A 17,112-nucleotide genomic window follows, 5' to 3' on the forward strand; every position below is an offset into this window, starting at 1 on the left:
TGCTTAAGAAGCTAAAATTCAGCATCTTCTGGCAATTCAAAACAATTGAGAGGGTGGGATAGGAGATAAAGCCAATAATGAAAGAAATCTTCCATAGAGGCAGGTGGCATGGGACCGACTCCTTTGAGCAATGTAAAACAGTAAAAATGTCTTAAATATAAACCACTATGTACATATTTACAAATCAGAACCATGCCATAGAACAAGTTGCTAGATTAGTCCTTTGCAACACAGGTTAGGGATTTTGAATTATTGAGCTTCCACAATACACCTTGCTGAGTAGTACCCACTTTAGTATTAGTGGAGGGAGTGAATGAATTTTATCTTAGTTGGGGAATGATATGATGCTTTATCCTAATTGGTTGCTATTTGTTCATCTAATTGTTCCATCCAAGTGGTGCATGGAATCATCAATAATAAGAGGGAAGAAGGTATGGTCAAAGTTTTACAGCACAGAGAAAGGCCCTTCAGTCCAACTTGTCCATGCTAACCAAGCTGTCAACAAGAGCTGGTCCTATGTGCCTGCACTTGGCCCATATCCCTCTAAACTTTTGTTCTCCATATATCTGCCCAAATGTCTTGAATTCTGCAATTGATCTATTTTTCACTGCTTTCTCTGGCAGCTCCAGACACCCACCACTCTCCGATCTCATTTAAGTCTTCACCTTCTCACTTTAAGCCTATGACCTCTAGTTTTAGACTGCCCTACTCTGGGGGAAAGAAGCTACAACTGCTTACCTTCTCTATTTAATTTAGACATACAGCATGGTAACAGGCTTTTTCAGACCACGAGTCCATGCCACCCAATTGACCTATAACTCATAGTATGTTTTGAATGGTGAGAAGAAACTGGAGACCCCAAGGAAGGCCAGAAAAAAACAGGAAGAACATACTAACTCCTTACAGAGTGAGATTTAATTCCCAGTCCCGATTGCTGGTGTTGTATCAGCGTTGCATTAACTGTGTCGCCCTCTACGCCTGGTTCCATTCGAGAATCGAGATGACATTTCCTGCCATGTGTGATGAACCCACAAATGTTTCAGTGGTTACATCCCCATTGGTTTTGAAGCACCTGCCACACACATCTGAAGGGTGAGTAAAAGCAGGACACATAGTCCACGTATACTGAAGAACATTATATACTCTAATTTCCATTCAATCCATAAGCTCTGTCATTACAGTCACCGCTTCATCCAAAAGGATAACGTTTAGACTTGGATCACTGAGTAGGTTTATATACATCATGGGCTGAAGGGTCAGTACTAAGTTGTAATGTTCTATGTACTGCATCTCATCTTACAAGGCACTGTTGGTTTTGATTCATACAAAAAAAATCACTTTTTGCTTATACCTCTACCTTTCTTCACATCATTTTCTTCTCTACAAATTACAGAAAAGATGCCAATTCATCCGAATTAGAGATCAGAATCTCTCCCTTGAAACCAAGAACTTGCTTGCAGCTGAATGCAAAACATATGATAACATTAGAGCTGTGGCTCTATTAAAGTCTGATATCCAAAGGCTTCAGTTCAAAGCCACAAAACATCTCTTGTTGCATACGTTGAAATTCTAGTTAAGACTTTTGTCATGTTTACAGGGTCAATTCTGCAGCTGCTCAGCAGTAAAATGACAAATTCCAATATGATGGGAAAATACATCCCCATTTTACCAAAAGCTTCCCAAACTGGAAGAAACCACTTAGTACAGTTCATAGCAAAATCTTTCAGAACCAATCACAGCAACCTTGTACTCTACAGTATGACCTTTATCCCATCCTGGAGAGCAGTATTGCTGCAGAGTGTAGTTAATTAGAGTGATCACACTATATTCATTGCAGTGATGTAATATTCATGATAAACCGGCCTAGGAGAGGCTAAGTCATGACAACTTCATATAGAAAATTTAAATCAAAAAATTAGATGCATTTAAATCAAAAACTGTATTTGGACTCTGAATATCTGAGCCAGTTGTCAAACAGTAGTGTTCCCTGTTAGCCTTCTAGCTTCAATGGAAGATGAAGGGTGAGGTGACCAAGAACATGATGAGAGGTTAACCAAGCATGAATTGTGCTATCCATGTAAAATGGGTGGAAGCATAAAGATCATGGGAAGCTGGACCTTTGGAGAAAGCTTTGTCAGAAGTCTTTCTGAAATATGATACATTGGCAGATTAGCTTAATATTTAGTATATGTACTATGAAAACGTGGCTATCAACTCAATGCCATGTTGCAAATAGTTGCATAATTTTGGATAGTCATGTCCTGGTGAGTGAAAACCATAGGATCCTACAAGATTGAAGATGATAATATCAAGGTCTGGTTGAACGAATTAGAGTCAAGTTCTCAGTGAAGGTTGATCTCAGAGAAAGCAACATACTTTCATTTGACTTTGTTATGGAACACTTGACCACTGTAAACGATTTCCAATCGGAAATTTCCCCATGGATTCTGTGAGGGAGTATACGAGGTAAGTGGTGATGATTGAAGTTGGCTGTTAGATAGATACATCATTATTTGCTATTCAATTAGAAACATCTCATGGAGCTTGATTAAATGTGTCTTTGACTTTTGTACTCAAGTTATATCGATATGTCTGGTTGTTTTCTGGTACATAATTCTCAGTCTGCTTGGCTCAACATGAAGAGCATGCTTGAAGCCTTGGCTTTTGAGGAAAGTAAACCCTGTGAGAATCCGCTGCAGTTTTCACAGCCCATTGTTGTATATGAATAATTCCTCAAATAGCCTCATTTTCATAGAAGTGTTCAATAATAGGATAGGTGTGATGACCAAAAGATGCAAAGAAAGGATCTCAATGGCCCTCCCATGAAGCAATGCAGATATTATTACAAGCAAATGCTCATGTGAATCACATAAAAAGCTGAACCCAAGTCCAACACATCCTTGGCTGAATCTGAAGTAACAGAAGAAAAGGTGTGTTGAGACTTCTGCTTCACCTCAAAAATCTGACGATGATTTCTGAATTCTGGAATCCAAATTGAGCAATTCAACAATACGTTACTCAATTTTGAATGAAAGATCATCTTTATTACAGAGGCACAAGTTATGGCAGTAGCTGAGTGCATGACCATTGTAATTAGCACATTTCTTGAATCACATGACCAATTAGACAACACCATACCTTTTGATTTTACCAAGCCTACCTCTCCAATGGCTTATAGTTAGGTTTGGAAGTTTTGTGGCTTTTCTCCACACCTATTCCACATACCCAACCCCTATTATTAATGCATTGGATATTTCTGAAGTTTGGACATTTATGGGTTTTACTGGCAATCCCGAGCCAAGTGAAAGCCACCTGTAAAATTTCAAATCATTGTTGTAAATCTGTTACCATCTGCAGACTGCAACAATCCATCCACTCCTGCAGTATCTGAATAGCTACTGAAATCCAAGTGCTCATGTGAATCATGACTAATATTAATGTAATGATTGCACCAGCTGCTTTGTTATGAAGAATCCTTTTGGCTTTCATTGCCCATTTCAAACAAAATTATGACTGGTACCAGAAAACTAAAGATGAAATAATCTTGCATTAAAATGCTGATTCTAGAAAAGGTGGGGGAAGGGGGGGGGGGGGGTTAGTTGTTAAAAGACAGCCAAACCCACCTATAATGTGCACCCAGTAACCATACAAAGAAATTAAAAACAGTTAAACAAAAGCTAATAAATCTTCATTAATAAAATGCAACATATTTAAAGTCACCCCAGTTAAAAGCTTTACCCACTGAATACCCTGATGAAATAGATGAATTTTTAATGCTGGTTTGAACTGGACATGCAAACCACTAGATAATGGAAATGGATAACATGGCAATTCAAAGAAAAGAAAGACAGTGGTAAGAGCAATTCAAAAGGTCCTGTCATATAATAAAGCTCAAGACATGCACAGACAGTGATACAGCTTAAGGAAGAACATGGTTATTAAACAACAATAATGTTGCTGGAAATCTTGCTATGTGTGTGGTCCACTGCTACCAATTAAGGATCAATTAAGTTTTGCTGTTCCCATCTAGATCTTTTCCAAGGACTTGTAGTACTCAGTGAGGACTGCCCATGCTTTCAACGCCATGAAGCCATCTGGTGGGTTCACTCCTTCCTGGGCTAATTTACGCATGCGTGTTCCAGAAATAAAGTCAAAATCTTCATGGCTTTAAACAGAAAAGGGAGAAGTAACCCTTCAAATAAAACTAGATTGTGCACAAAATACTTTATATTAATTTCTGGCATATTTATTTATTTCAAACAAAAAATGCAGTAAACAATTTATATAATAGGCTGGGTTGATACCATAAAGCTTTCAGAGGAGAATGTGAAATAGGCAATGTTTTCAAACTAATCCACTACTGTCCTTTTATGAATTATTTTTGATGAGGTCACTTCCCTCTTGAAAAATTTTTAAGGGATTTATTTTTCGAGGGTTTGCTGCCCTCTAATTGTTTTTTTCCTCTTTCTCCCCTTGTTGTCTACCCTGGTTTGCAGCTGAAATAGTGGGTGGACAATCTGTTTCCAAAAAAGCTCTAGCTGCCTGTATAAAGGCATTATTGGTACCCAGCTGCCCAGTTGCCTCACCCTCTGACCCAATGGTGAAGTACTTGACCTTTAGATATCACTGGTACCCAGCTGCCCAGTTGCCTCACCCTCTGACCCAATGGTGAAGTACTTGACCTTTAGATATCACTGCCCAGTTGCCTCACCCTCTGACCCAATGGTGAAGTACTTGACCTTTAGATATCACTGGTACCCAGCTGCCCAGTTGCCTCACCCTCTGACCCAATGGTGAAGTACTTGACCTTTAGATATCACTGGTACCCAGCTGCCCAGTTGCCTCACCCTCTGACCCAATGGTGAAGTACTTGACCTTTAGCTATCACCTCTGAAGTATAAAACAGGGATGAGAAAGATGAACCAAATTTTCATCATTGTGTACCACCAGGCTTAGCATTTACCAGTTTATTCATTCCAATTTCTTATGTTCTGCTCTTTCGAGAAGTAAGTTACTTTCAAGAGCATTGTCTATTACATGTCATATGATAATGAATGTATATCGAATACATCTTTCAAATTTTGGTTACATTGATGTCAATAGAGCAAAGTGGGGTTCAGTGTGCACCTTACTATTATACATATTTACCATGTGCAAACCAGATTTAATTTCTACCATCAAAACCTGCATTGATGTGCTGATCTGAACCAGCCTTGTGCGGATTCCCGAGCCACTCCATTGTACAATCTCCCAGAGTCTCAAAATAACACTTCTCTCGATTCGGTTTCTGGCTACTTGGCCAATTTTCTATTTATACTCCTACATTTCCTCTCCGATGAGTTCTTCCGTTTTGATGATGCCTATTTTGTGGGACATTATCAAAGTCATTTGGAAAGTCCTTATGTAACATATCAACTCCATTTTGCTCTTGAGCTTTCTCTCAAATCATGGAACTCTTTCTTGTGAGTTACATGTAATTTGCTTTCTCTCATCAATTCATTCTTGTCCAAGTGAGTGATAATTCTGATTATTTCCTGCTTTTACAAATAGTTCCAACTGCAAATTCATCTTTACAATTATAACTTGTGTGACAGAGTATTTAGAGGTGGTTTGGGAGAAATTGTTAGAGCATCAATTAACTAAATTAATACTATGGAACAACCATTCAATTAGATTGTTAAAAAAAAACCCTTCAATTCCATTCACCCACCTTTGCTCCTCATTCCTTGATATCCGAGTTGTAAACACAGCTTGAGTCGTCACGAAAACTAACTCCCCACCTCCACCCTCTATCAACTCCATCCATACCTCTCACTACTTCAGAAAAGCTTCCAACATATTAAACGATGGATTCCAACCTCCTCATGCCTTCTTCCCCTTCTGTCAGGAAGACAGAAAACATGAACCTCCAGATTCATGGTGTTTCCTTCTTGCTGTTATCAGTCTCATTAATGGACCTCTCATTGTAAAAGACAATGACCCTGCTAAATACAATCTGCTGGAAGAACTCAGCAGGTTGAGCATCACCAGTGGGGGGGGAAAGAATGGTTGAGGTTTTAGGTTGGAGCTCTTCACTGTCTTTACACCCTGCACTTTGTCCTATTTATACTTTATCCTCTGACTTGTTGTAACACTAAATCATGCACTTTTGTTTTATTATTGGCCTATCTGCTGTACTTATGTTGGGCTTGACTTGCCTTGAAAGTATGCAAAACAAAGCTTACACTACATTTTAGTATACATAATAATAAATAATTCAATGCCTTTGTACAAGAATCTAGCCACCATTATATTGAAAACTACATCTGCTCTGCAGTATGTCTCCATGATCATAGCTTTGCTTCCAACAAGCAAACAGTTAAAACGTATCACACTATATCGTACACCAATTTCTCAAATGATATTAGAGCTTTACATATTATACTGGATTCTAGAATTCCATTCTCAACTTTGATTGCAGTAAAGCAGTGTGCTTTTACAAATAGTTCCAACTGCAAATTCATCCTTAAAATTATAACTTGTGTGACAGAGTATTTAGAGGTGGTTTGGGAGAAATTGTTAGAGCAGGTTGCACACAAACATTTTAAAACAAAGAATTTTTGCAGGACTTATGCAAAGTGCTTTTTGCAGAAAGCATCAAAGTATCAGCATACAGCTTGCCTGGGAGAGCATGTGATTTTTGCAGGCAGGCAGAGACAGAACAGCTTTGCTCTCAGAGAGGGAGGGTGTGAAACAGAGAGAGAAGGAGTCACAGAAATCAGTTCCAGAGGGACAAGCTGTCTGGTCAAAGGAGAAGACTGGCAGTCTTAAAGGTGATATGAAAGAAAGTGGATCATCTGGAGAACCCTGAAGGGGGGCAAGTTTCATCGGCAAGACTGATTGAGAAGGAATCAGTTGCGGCTGTCCTGGAAAAGGAATCTCTCTCTGAAAACCAGCAAGATCCCTCCTGAGTGGTAACCCTTTGCCTGTGAAACACCAAAACCTGATGAACTTGGTTAGTGCTAACTTTTGTGCACAGTACAAGAATTGCCTGCAACCAATGAGATTGGACTGTGATCCAAAGAACTTTTCTAATCTTAAATATACATTACACACAGCTGCACTTAGTATTAGAGGGGGGGATTGAGTAGGTTAGGTAGGTTAAGTCAGTAGGTTAAGTAATAAGTTAAAGTTTAATTCTCTTTTCTTGTTCAAATATAATTAAAAGCGACTTTTGTTTAAGTAACCCTGTGTTGTGGTGCATATCTATTGCTGCTGGTTTTTGGGGTCCTCTGGACTCCGTAACACTTGCCACTGAAATTAATGAGCAAGGTAGTACTCTTATTCTACTTACTGTTAGGTACCTTCAGCTGGTCTGGAAATTTGATCAACTTTTCAAAAGAGGAGCACTTCTCCCTATTAAAAGTATTGCTTTATTATCAATTAGGACTTCTATACCATAGGGACAGCTCAGCATCCTTGCTTATAAGATTAGTTTACAGTGTTAACATATTTAACCACATAATTTATACTTACTGTTCGGGATCATAGAAGTCCATGCATTTCTTCTGCTTGTTATATGCAGCCACACGGAATGGAACAATTTCCAGGGACAACAGACCTGGAGCCATGGTCAATACTTTTGCTCCATGTGTGGGCTCATACAAATCCTTCTTCGTCTCAGGATGAGGCATGCCTGCGGGGTCTCGGCCCACGATGTAGAAATTGGCTCCTGCAATCATTCGGGCCCTACAGTGCCACTGGACCTATGGCATTTAACACAAAGAGCATGAATTGGATGATACAAACTATTCATTTCCCTTTTGCTTCTGAGACACTCTTGTATTTCACAACATTTTAATGGAAAAAAAACTGAGCCTTAGGTTTCTGAAACTCCAATCTTCTCTCATGTGGAACTTTCTCCTCATGGTTTCTCTGGAAACATACAGAGGATCCATTCCATCATCCCAATTTCTATCAAGCACGTTGAACATAGCGGGAAATGAATAATAACTGCTTAAATTTATCAAAAGAATATCAGAAAAACACATCACAAAGCATGCAGCAGCAGTTGGCATGGATTACAGTCTGAACATCCATGTGAGGAAAAGTGCTCTTAGATATTGAATACATAAGCCTTCCTGTTTCTTGTCCCATTGAATAAAAAGCTTCAAAGATGAACTATAATGGAATCAAAGTGGCAATGATCCTCACACACCTTGAATACCGAAACGTTTCACATTGTGCAAGCCCAGGAAATCTCAGAAGTCTCAGTTCCAAAGGTGCTGGAGGAACTCAGATGGTCAGGCAACATTTGTGGAAAGTAATAACTATCGATTGCTTTCCATGGATGCTGTCTAAAGTGCACTTTGTCTTGCTCCAGTTTTACAGCATTTGCACAGTTCTTGTTCACAAGAAACGTGCAGTGAAATTGGTCATTGCTAGTAACCGAAATGGAGAATGAGCTGCAGATTTTACAGCCAATGTCCAATCAACATTTCATTCCAGCTCCTGCCAAAGGCTGATTTTACCATCCAGGGACCAGCAACCTAATTACAACATGGTAGACTCTCTCTATTTATTTTTGGGGAACTGTGGTGCAAAGCAATCATGCATGAAAGGACACAATAGAATAAGATCTCAGCATCTGAGGAACCAAACTAATTTTCTCTCTGTATTTCCTATCATAACACACAGAGGTAAGTTGTATTGATTTTGATGTAGGGAATAACTTGAAAAAAACATTTACGTAGTTAAATTACAAATTGGTCACATTCTTTTTCAAGATGGTCACTTTATTCTTTGTAATTTGTCTCAAATGAATTTTGTCAAATGTCACTGTTAAAAATTAAGTAATGGTCAGGAACTATTTGAAGCAAGAGAATGAAGAATTATAAATTCAAAGCTTTAAATATGTCTAGGGAGATGTAAGAAAACAAGGGTCAGATTATGCCTCAAATAATGTTCAATGGGAAAAATGCAGAACCCCAAGTGGTTGGTCCCCATCATCATAGATATGTGCAAGCAGTGGACAGACATAGGACATTAAACTTAAACAGAAGGTTAAAAACATTTGTAAAGGCATGTAAGATTTTTAAAATAATAATTAGGTTAAGCAGGAACTTTAATTGGAAAATGACAAGTGGCCCATTAAAATTAGCACTTTCAAACACAATAAATAGTATGTTCACATACATCACATGAAATGCTCTACCAAGTCCCTGAGGAAGTACAGACCATCACAAGAACCAACCTTCAGATCATAAGAACATAAGAAACAGAAGCAGGAATAGGCCATCTGGTCCGTCAAGCCTGTTGTCTGCTCCCTTTATCTTAGCTATGCCTTTCATATTTTTATACTTTTCTACAAGACCTCCTCTCATTCTTCTAAATTTCAGCGAGAAAAGTCCCAGATGACTCAATCTCTCCTTAACTGGAATCCACCTGGCAAACTCCTCTGCAACGCTTCCAAAGCCGGTACATCCTTCCACAAGTAAGACCAGAACTGTAAGCAGTACTCCAGATGTGGCCTCACATTTTGTACAGTTGCAGCATAACCTCCCTGCTCCGAAATTCAATCCCACCTCAAAATCAACCTTTTGTAATTCATCCACAAGCACTCCCAGGTCCTTCTGTACAGCAGTATGCTGCAATCACTTATCATTTAAATAATAATCTGATATTACATTTTTCCTTCCATCTGTCAGGCCCTTGCCCTCTCACTTTACCTATCTATATCTTTCTGCAGACTCTCTGTATCCTCAGCACAATTCGCTTTTCTACTCATTTTAGTGTCATCACCAAACTTAAATGGACTACACTCTTTCCCTTCTTCCAAATCATTAATGTGCACCTTTCCTCCATTGATTCTGTCTTTGACTCTTGCTATTTCAGGATAGCTAGTAAAATATGAAAGGACTCACCACATCCCTGTCTTCACCTCTCCCCTTCCATCAGACAGAAGATGCATGTTCTTGAGAACACGAACTGTCGTAATCCTGGACAGTTTTTTTTCTCCATTGTTATCAGATTCTTGAATGGATCTCACAGTGGCATAAGATGATACCTCTGCACTGCCTTTTATAGCTACCCTTTTATCTATTCTCTGCACTATGTTTTTGTGTACACAGTGAAGAGTATGGAGAAAGTACAACACCTAACATTTATTGTACTACCTACTTTGAGTTGGATTGCCTGGAAAGCATGCAAAATGAAGATTCTTACTGTATTTTAAAACATGTGACCAACAACTCAATTCAAAATATTTAGAAATATTTGGATGGCTGAAAAATTTAAGCACAAGTCTGTGGCTGTAATTTTTGTGAGATGTGGTGAAACCCTAGTATACCTTTGGATACAGCAATTAAGTTAGGATAAACTGCTTTTCATGAGATCAACCAGCAAAGTATAGTGAAGAGTTATTAGGTCTGTACCACAAAATAAAGATTCAATGCTGGCTACTATTGATCTGGTTCTTGAGCAATGTTAATTACAATGTAAAGTAAAACCACAGCAGGAAAGTCAAATATTTACTTAGCTTAGTCATCCTTGGCTCAGTGGTATCTTTCTCACTACACAATCATGGTCCTGGCTCAAGCACATTATTAAGGTTGAGTCTGGTGGATTACTGAGGGTTATCGTAATGGCCAAGGGTCAGGCAGCATGAGTGGAAAGTAATACCATATGTTGATAACCTTTCAATAAATGAGCAATGGAATCCTTTGTGTACAAAATGGGCTTCACATTTTGTTTATATGGTTGCACATAGCAACAATGTTATTCCCAAGAGTGGAGATGATCAAGCTTAGTGACCACATTGGTTCATTATTAAATCCCTCCATTCAATATTGGAAGAGTTGTATTGAAGTAAAAACACATTGCTGGAGAAACTCAGCAGATTAAACAGCATACTTTATACAGCAAAAAAATTGTATTGAGTTCTACTACCCCTTGTGTTAGACTAGAGCATGGAACATATTAGTATAGTGTCTGTGGCGAACACCATGTCCATATTGCACTAAAACTCGGCTACTTGCCCTGGTAGATAGATCTCCATATTTATGTCTCTACCTAGGAACCTCTTAAATGCTTCCATTATATCTGCTTCCACCATTACTCCTGGCAGCCCATTCCAGACACCTACGATAAATCTCCCTTAAGCTTCCTCCTCCTTCACCTTAAATGCACGCCTCCAGTGTGTGGTGCTTTTACCCTGCAGCAAAGATCCTGTCTTCGACCCTATTAATGTCTCTCATGATTTTATACACCTTTATCAACGGCCTATGATCCATTGAAAATAACCCAGGTTTGTTCAATTTTTTCCCATTACTCAGCTCCTCTAAACCAGGCAGCACTGTGGTAAACCTCTTCTGTACTCTTTCCAAAGCCTACACATCCTTCCTGTAATAGGCCACCAAAATTGCAAACAGTAAACCAAATGCAGTCTAACCAAAGTTTTATATAGCTGCAACATGACCTCTCTATCTTTATTCTCAATGCTCTGCCCAATTAAGCCAAGTATACTATACTCCTTTACCACCAATCTTTTTGCACAGCAACTTTCAATGAGCCGTGGACCTGGGGACTCAGATCCCTTTAAACATCAATACTTTGAAGAGCCCTACCATTAACTGTAGATATTCACCTTACATTTGACCTTGCAAAGTGCAACTCCTCATATTTGTCTGGAAAAAATTCCACCTAGCATTTTTTTCTCAATATCTGTAACTTATCTATATCCTGCTGTATTCTTTGATAACCATCTCCACTCTCCACTACTCCACCAATCTTTGTGTCAGCTGCAAACTTATCTATTTTTTTCATCCAAGTCATATGTGTATATCACAAGCAACAAGGATCCTAACACCAATTCCTGTAGAACATCGCTGGTCACAGGCCTCCAGCCTTGCGCCACTACTGTATTCTTCAAGCCAACCATAGTATCCAAACTATTAATACACTATGGACCCCATGCATCTGCACCTTCTGAATCAGACTACCCTGCAGGACCTTGTGAAGCATCTTACTAAAGTCCCTACATACAACATTCACTCTACTCTGCTCAGTAACCCTATTTGTTACCTCCTTATAAAACTTAAATTGGTAAGACATGACCTGCCCCTCACAAAGTCATGCTGACTATCCCTAACCAGCTCATAACTTCAAATGTGCACAAATCTTATCTTATCCCTAAGTAACCTTTCTAATTACTCCCTACCACTGACGTTTTGCTTATTGGTCTATAATTTCCTGGTTTTCCTTTTTACACAAAGGTACAACATAAGCTACTCTCCAATCCTCTGGAACCTCTCTACTCGCTAGTAAGGATGCAAAGATTTTTGTCAAAGCCCTTGAAATCTCTTCACCTGTTTCCTTCAATAACTGTGACGTAAATAGGAGTTTTCTCCATATTATGCTTCCTATCACTGTCTATGTCTCCTTCTTAGTGAATACTGAGGCGAAGTACTCATTTAGTACATCACTACTTCCTCTGACTTAAAGTATAAATTCCCTCCTTTGTCCTTGAGTGTTCCTTAGTCATCCTCTTGTTTTTAATGCAAGTATAAAATGCCTCGGGACTTTCTTTAATCCTACTCACCAAGGCCTTCCTGATGCCCTGCTTGAGCTCTTCTATCAGGGCCCTGTCTGATTGTAGCTTCCTCAAAATTGCACATCTCCTTTTTCTTCTCAATTAAATTCATAATCACTCGTCATCTACTTTTCTCTTGCCTTGCCATCCTCGTATTTTCTTTATGCTGGTCCTGGATTCTAATTAGTTGGTGCTTAAACAACTTCAACATTCCAATTGTGGACTTGCCTGATAATGCCTGCTCCCAATCAACTCCCCCAGCTCCTGTTTAATCATGTCATAATTTGCCCTCTCCCAACTTCTACAAGACCCAAGCTTATCTTTGCCCATGACTATTTTGAAAGTTCAGGAAGAGTGAAATCTCTTCCCAAAAGGTTTGCCCTCAGAAACTCCGATCACCCAGCCAAGCTCATTTGTCAATGCAAGGTCTAGTCTAACCCCTCTTCCTGGTTGGGCTATCTTCCTGGTGTTTCAAGAAACCTCCCTGGAAGCACTTAACAAATTCTGCCTCATCAAAGCACTAAGAATGTCCCAGTCAATATTGAGGAAACTAAAGTCTCCCACTACCACAGCCTTTGTGCTACACAATAATCTGTCTACATAATCTCTTCCTCCACTTCGGAGTGGCTATTGGGAGACCTATAGTATTGCCCTATCAGAGAGTTTACACTTTTCTTATTTCTGATCTCTAACCACATGATCTATTTCCTGTGGCAATTTAAGTACTCTGATCAATACTTCTAAAATGTTGCAAGTCTTTCTCCTTCAACTCCTCTCCTTAGAGATTATTCTACCCTTCTGCTGGGTGAAAACTTTCTCAGATCCTTTCTAAACTTCTTTCCTCTTATCTCAACTTTGTAGCCCCTGATTTTAGACACTCCCAGTGAGGAAAAGGAGCACCCCTCATATTTTGCGAGTACTCAGGTATGTTTAATTGCTTCATTGATGCAGGTATAAAAGAGCTAAGCTTGCTTATAAGCTTTTAATCACCTTTGGCATCTGTAGTTGCTAATTTTCAATATGAGGACCAGTTGTGCCAATGAAAGTGAAAGAAGCCATAATGAGGCTGGAAAACAAGAATAAAACAGTAAGAGAAATCGGCCAAACCTTAAGATTAGCAAAATCAATTGTTTGGAGCATCATTAAGAAGGAAAAAGTACTGGTGAGCTCAGTAATCGCACTGCTGATGTCAGAAGAATTCACATTATAATTAAAAACCTCCAAACATCTGTGTAACAGATCAGAAAATTCATCAGGAGGAAGGCATGGATATGCCAAGTCTGCAGAAGACTTCAGAGGCTACACTGCAAGATGCAAACCACGAGTTAGTCAGAGAAATAATATGGCCAGATTACACTTTGCCAAGAAGTATTTAAAAGAGTCTGCAGAATTCTGGAAAAAGGTCTTGTGGACAGATGAGACCAAGATTAACCGGTATCAGAATAATGAGATCAGTAAAGTGTGGAGGTGCAAAGGAACTGCTCAAGACCCAAAGTATACCACCTCATCTATGAAACATGATGGTGAGGGTGTTATGGCCTGGGCATGTATGACTGTTACAGGTACTGACTGGCACACTCATCTTCATTGATGATGGCAGTAACAAAATTAATTCTGAGGTGGATAGAAACATCTTATCTACTCAAATTCAAGCAAACATCTCAAAACTCATTGGATGATGCTTTAACCTCCAGCAAGACAATGATCCCAAACATACTGCTCAAGCAACAAAGGAGTAAGTATTTCAAATTTAAAAACTGGAATGTTGGCCTTCATTGCTAAAGGAATTGAATTCAAGAGCAGGGAGGTCATGCTAAAACTATACAAAGTACTGGTGAGGCCGCACCTGGAGTACTGTATGCAGTTCTGGTCTACACACTTGAGGAAGGATATACTGGCCTTGGAGGCAGTCCAGAGGAGGTTCACCAGGTTGATCCCGGAGATGAGGGGGTTGACCTACGAGGTGAGACTAAATCACCTCGAATTCAGAAAAATGACAGGAGATTTTATAGAAACATATAAAATTATGAAAGGGATAGATAAGATAAAAGCAGAAAATTTGTTTTCACTGGTAGGTGAGAGAAGAACTAGGGGACACAGCCATAAGATTCAGGGGAGTAGATTTAAGACGGAGTTAAGGAAAAACTGTTTTTCCCAGAGAGCAGTGAATCTGTGGAATTCTCTGGCCAGGGAAGTAGTTGGGTCTACTTCATTAAACATAATTAAGGTTGCGTTAGATAGATTTTTACATTAAAAAAAGGAATTAAGGGATATGGGGAAAAGGCTCATCTGTGGTGTTGAGTCAATGATCAGGTCAGCCATGATCTTACTGAATGGTGGAGCAGGCTCTATGGGCCGGATGGCCTACTCCTGCTCCTATTTCTTGTGTTCTTCTGGTACAGAACATATCATGTACATAGATTCAACTAACCAATACATTTGTAATGGAGTGCTAAATATTGACAAATAAAAGGCAGAATTTTAAAGTGATTTTATACCTGTAATTGTCTAAATAAAGGGAAGTAGAGAAATCACCTCAGTTGGTCCAGCATACATCATGGGAGAAGGGAAGATGGCCACAATGGTAGATTCTTGTTTAAGAATTCCCTCCTCCAACACAGCAGCATGTTGCTTCATTCTCCATAATAAAGGTACATCATCATCCTTCGTCCAACCGCCCAGTGGATGAAGAAGAAGAACTGGACGCCTGTAGCCACGATCAATCAGTCGCTGAAAGGTATCCTGCATCAGTAGAGCATGCCCATTGTGCACAGGATTGCGCAGTTGAAATGCAAAGACAGCATCTGGGGATAGAACCAATTCGGGTACATTTATTTCGCTGGAAAAGATTAATTTTTAAAAATATTTTACCATTCCTTGGGAAATATATTCAGGGTAGTCCACAACCCAAACCAGTCAGTGAAGCTCTCTATACAATATGTAGCACAAAGAGCTTCACTGACTAAACTCTCAAGTTTATATTCAATTGCACTTAAAAAAAAGAACAAGGGTATCATACAAAAGATTACCACATTTTTTGGGCCAAACAGCATTCAGCACAATTAGTTTCTGCAGCCTTTTGCAATAATTTTTAAAACACTGCTTTAGAAGCCTAACCCATCCACAAGACAATATAGGACTCCAGGGTCCAATTATTGCTGGTGGGAATTTCTACAAATCCAACTTGTTTGCAGAAGTCATTGCTAAAATTCAGCTGGATCATTTGAGCCAACCAGCCCTGAGGGAATAATAGTATTGAAGACCGACCGAGCTGTAGTCTGTGAAGAGCAACCATATGTATGAGTTGCTATTTTTGAGGTGATTCAGAGCTAAGTGCATCTGCTGTGGAGCAATTGTGATGATAGGCGAATTGCAGTGGGTCTACATCTTTGCTTCGGTACGTGTTAATTCTGGCCATGACCAGCCTCTCAAAGCATTTCAGCGAAGTAGAAATTAGTGCTCTTGGCCAATACTCATTGAGGCAGCTCACAGTACTCTTCTTTGTTACTGGGATGATTGAAGCAGGTGGGAACCTCTGACTGCAGCAATGGGAGGTGAAAATGTCAGTGAACACTCCGGCTAGTTGTTTGGTGCACATTTTCAGAACCCTGCCTACCTTATAAACTACTCTAACAGCTGGCTAGAATATCCCCATGCATAACCCTTCATTTTCCTAAGTTCCATGTACCTACAAGATACCTTCCAATACCTACAAGATCCTATTTACCTGCCTCCACCACAATGGCCGGCAGCGCATTCCATGCACCCACTCTCTGTGAAAAACTTACTTTTTTACATCCCCCCTTATACTTGCTCCCAAGCACCTTAAATCTATGCCCTCTTGTGTTGGCCATTTCAGCCCTGGAAAAAAGCCTCTGGCCACCCACTCTTCAATACCTCTCATCATCTTATACACCTCAATCAGGTTAAATCTCATTCTCTATTGGTCCAAGGTGAAAAGACTAAGTTCTCTCAACCTCGGTAATAGAGATGACTACATCGGGGTTGCCTCATGCACCTGTGATGAGCTTGTCAACTTCATCCACTTCCCATCCAACCTCCACCCTGACCTCAAACTCACCTGGCCCATCACCGATAACACTCTCCCCTTCCTGGATCTTTCTGTCTCCACTTTGGGAGACCAACTCTCCATTGACAAATACTATAAACCCTCCAACTTCCACTACCTGAACTACACTTCCTCACAACCTGTCCCTTACAAGGTCCCCTTCTCTCAATTTCTTCTCTCAATTTCTTCGTCTTCGTCATATCTGCTCCCAAGATGAGGTCTTCCAGTCCAGAGCTTCTGAAATGTCTGCTTTTTTCCATAAATATAGGTTCCCCTCCACCACTATCGACTCAGGCCTCACCCACATTTCCTCCATTTCCCGCTCATCTGCCCTTGCCCACTCTGCCCCCAGAGGCAACCAACATAGAATCCTCATCCTCACCTCCCACGCCTCTAACCTCATCCTCACCTACCACCCCACATCATCCACCGGAATTTCTTGCACTTACTACAGCATCCAACCACTAAACACATC

General features: G+C 39.8%; 1 protein-coding gene across 1 annotated transcript in view; it reads right to left on the bottom strand.

Annotated features, from left to right (window-relative positions):
* Window positions 1-3,022: 3,022 nt before the first annotated feature.
* Window positions 3,023-17,112, bottom strand: part of papss1 (3'-phosphoadenosine 5'-phosphosulfate synthase 1) — an 84,444-nt gene continuing 70,354 nt past the window's right edge. Inside the window, exons 10-12 of the mRNA XM_069925759.1 lie at window positions 15,104-15,372; window positions 7,516-7,745; window positions 3,023-4,165 (exon numbers count right to left, since the gene is read on the bottom strand). Coding sequence (XP_069781860.1) covers window positions 4,027-4,165; window positions 7,516-7,745; window positions 15,104-15,372 — 638 coding nt within the window. The 3' untranslated portion in view covers window positions 3,023-4,026. The remainder of the gene's footprint in view (window positions 4,166-7,515; window positions 7,746-15,103; window positions 15,373-17,112) is intronic.

The sequence above is a fragment of the Narcine bancroftii genome, chromosome 3 (genome assembly GCF_036971445.1).
Source record: "Narcine bancroftii isolate sNarBan1 chromosome 3, sNarBan1.hap1, whole genome shotgun sequence".
NCBI classification, from domain to species: domain Eukaryota; kingdom Metazoa; phylum Chordata; class Chondrichthyes; order Torpediniformes; family Narcinidae; genus Narcine; species Narcine bancroftii.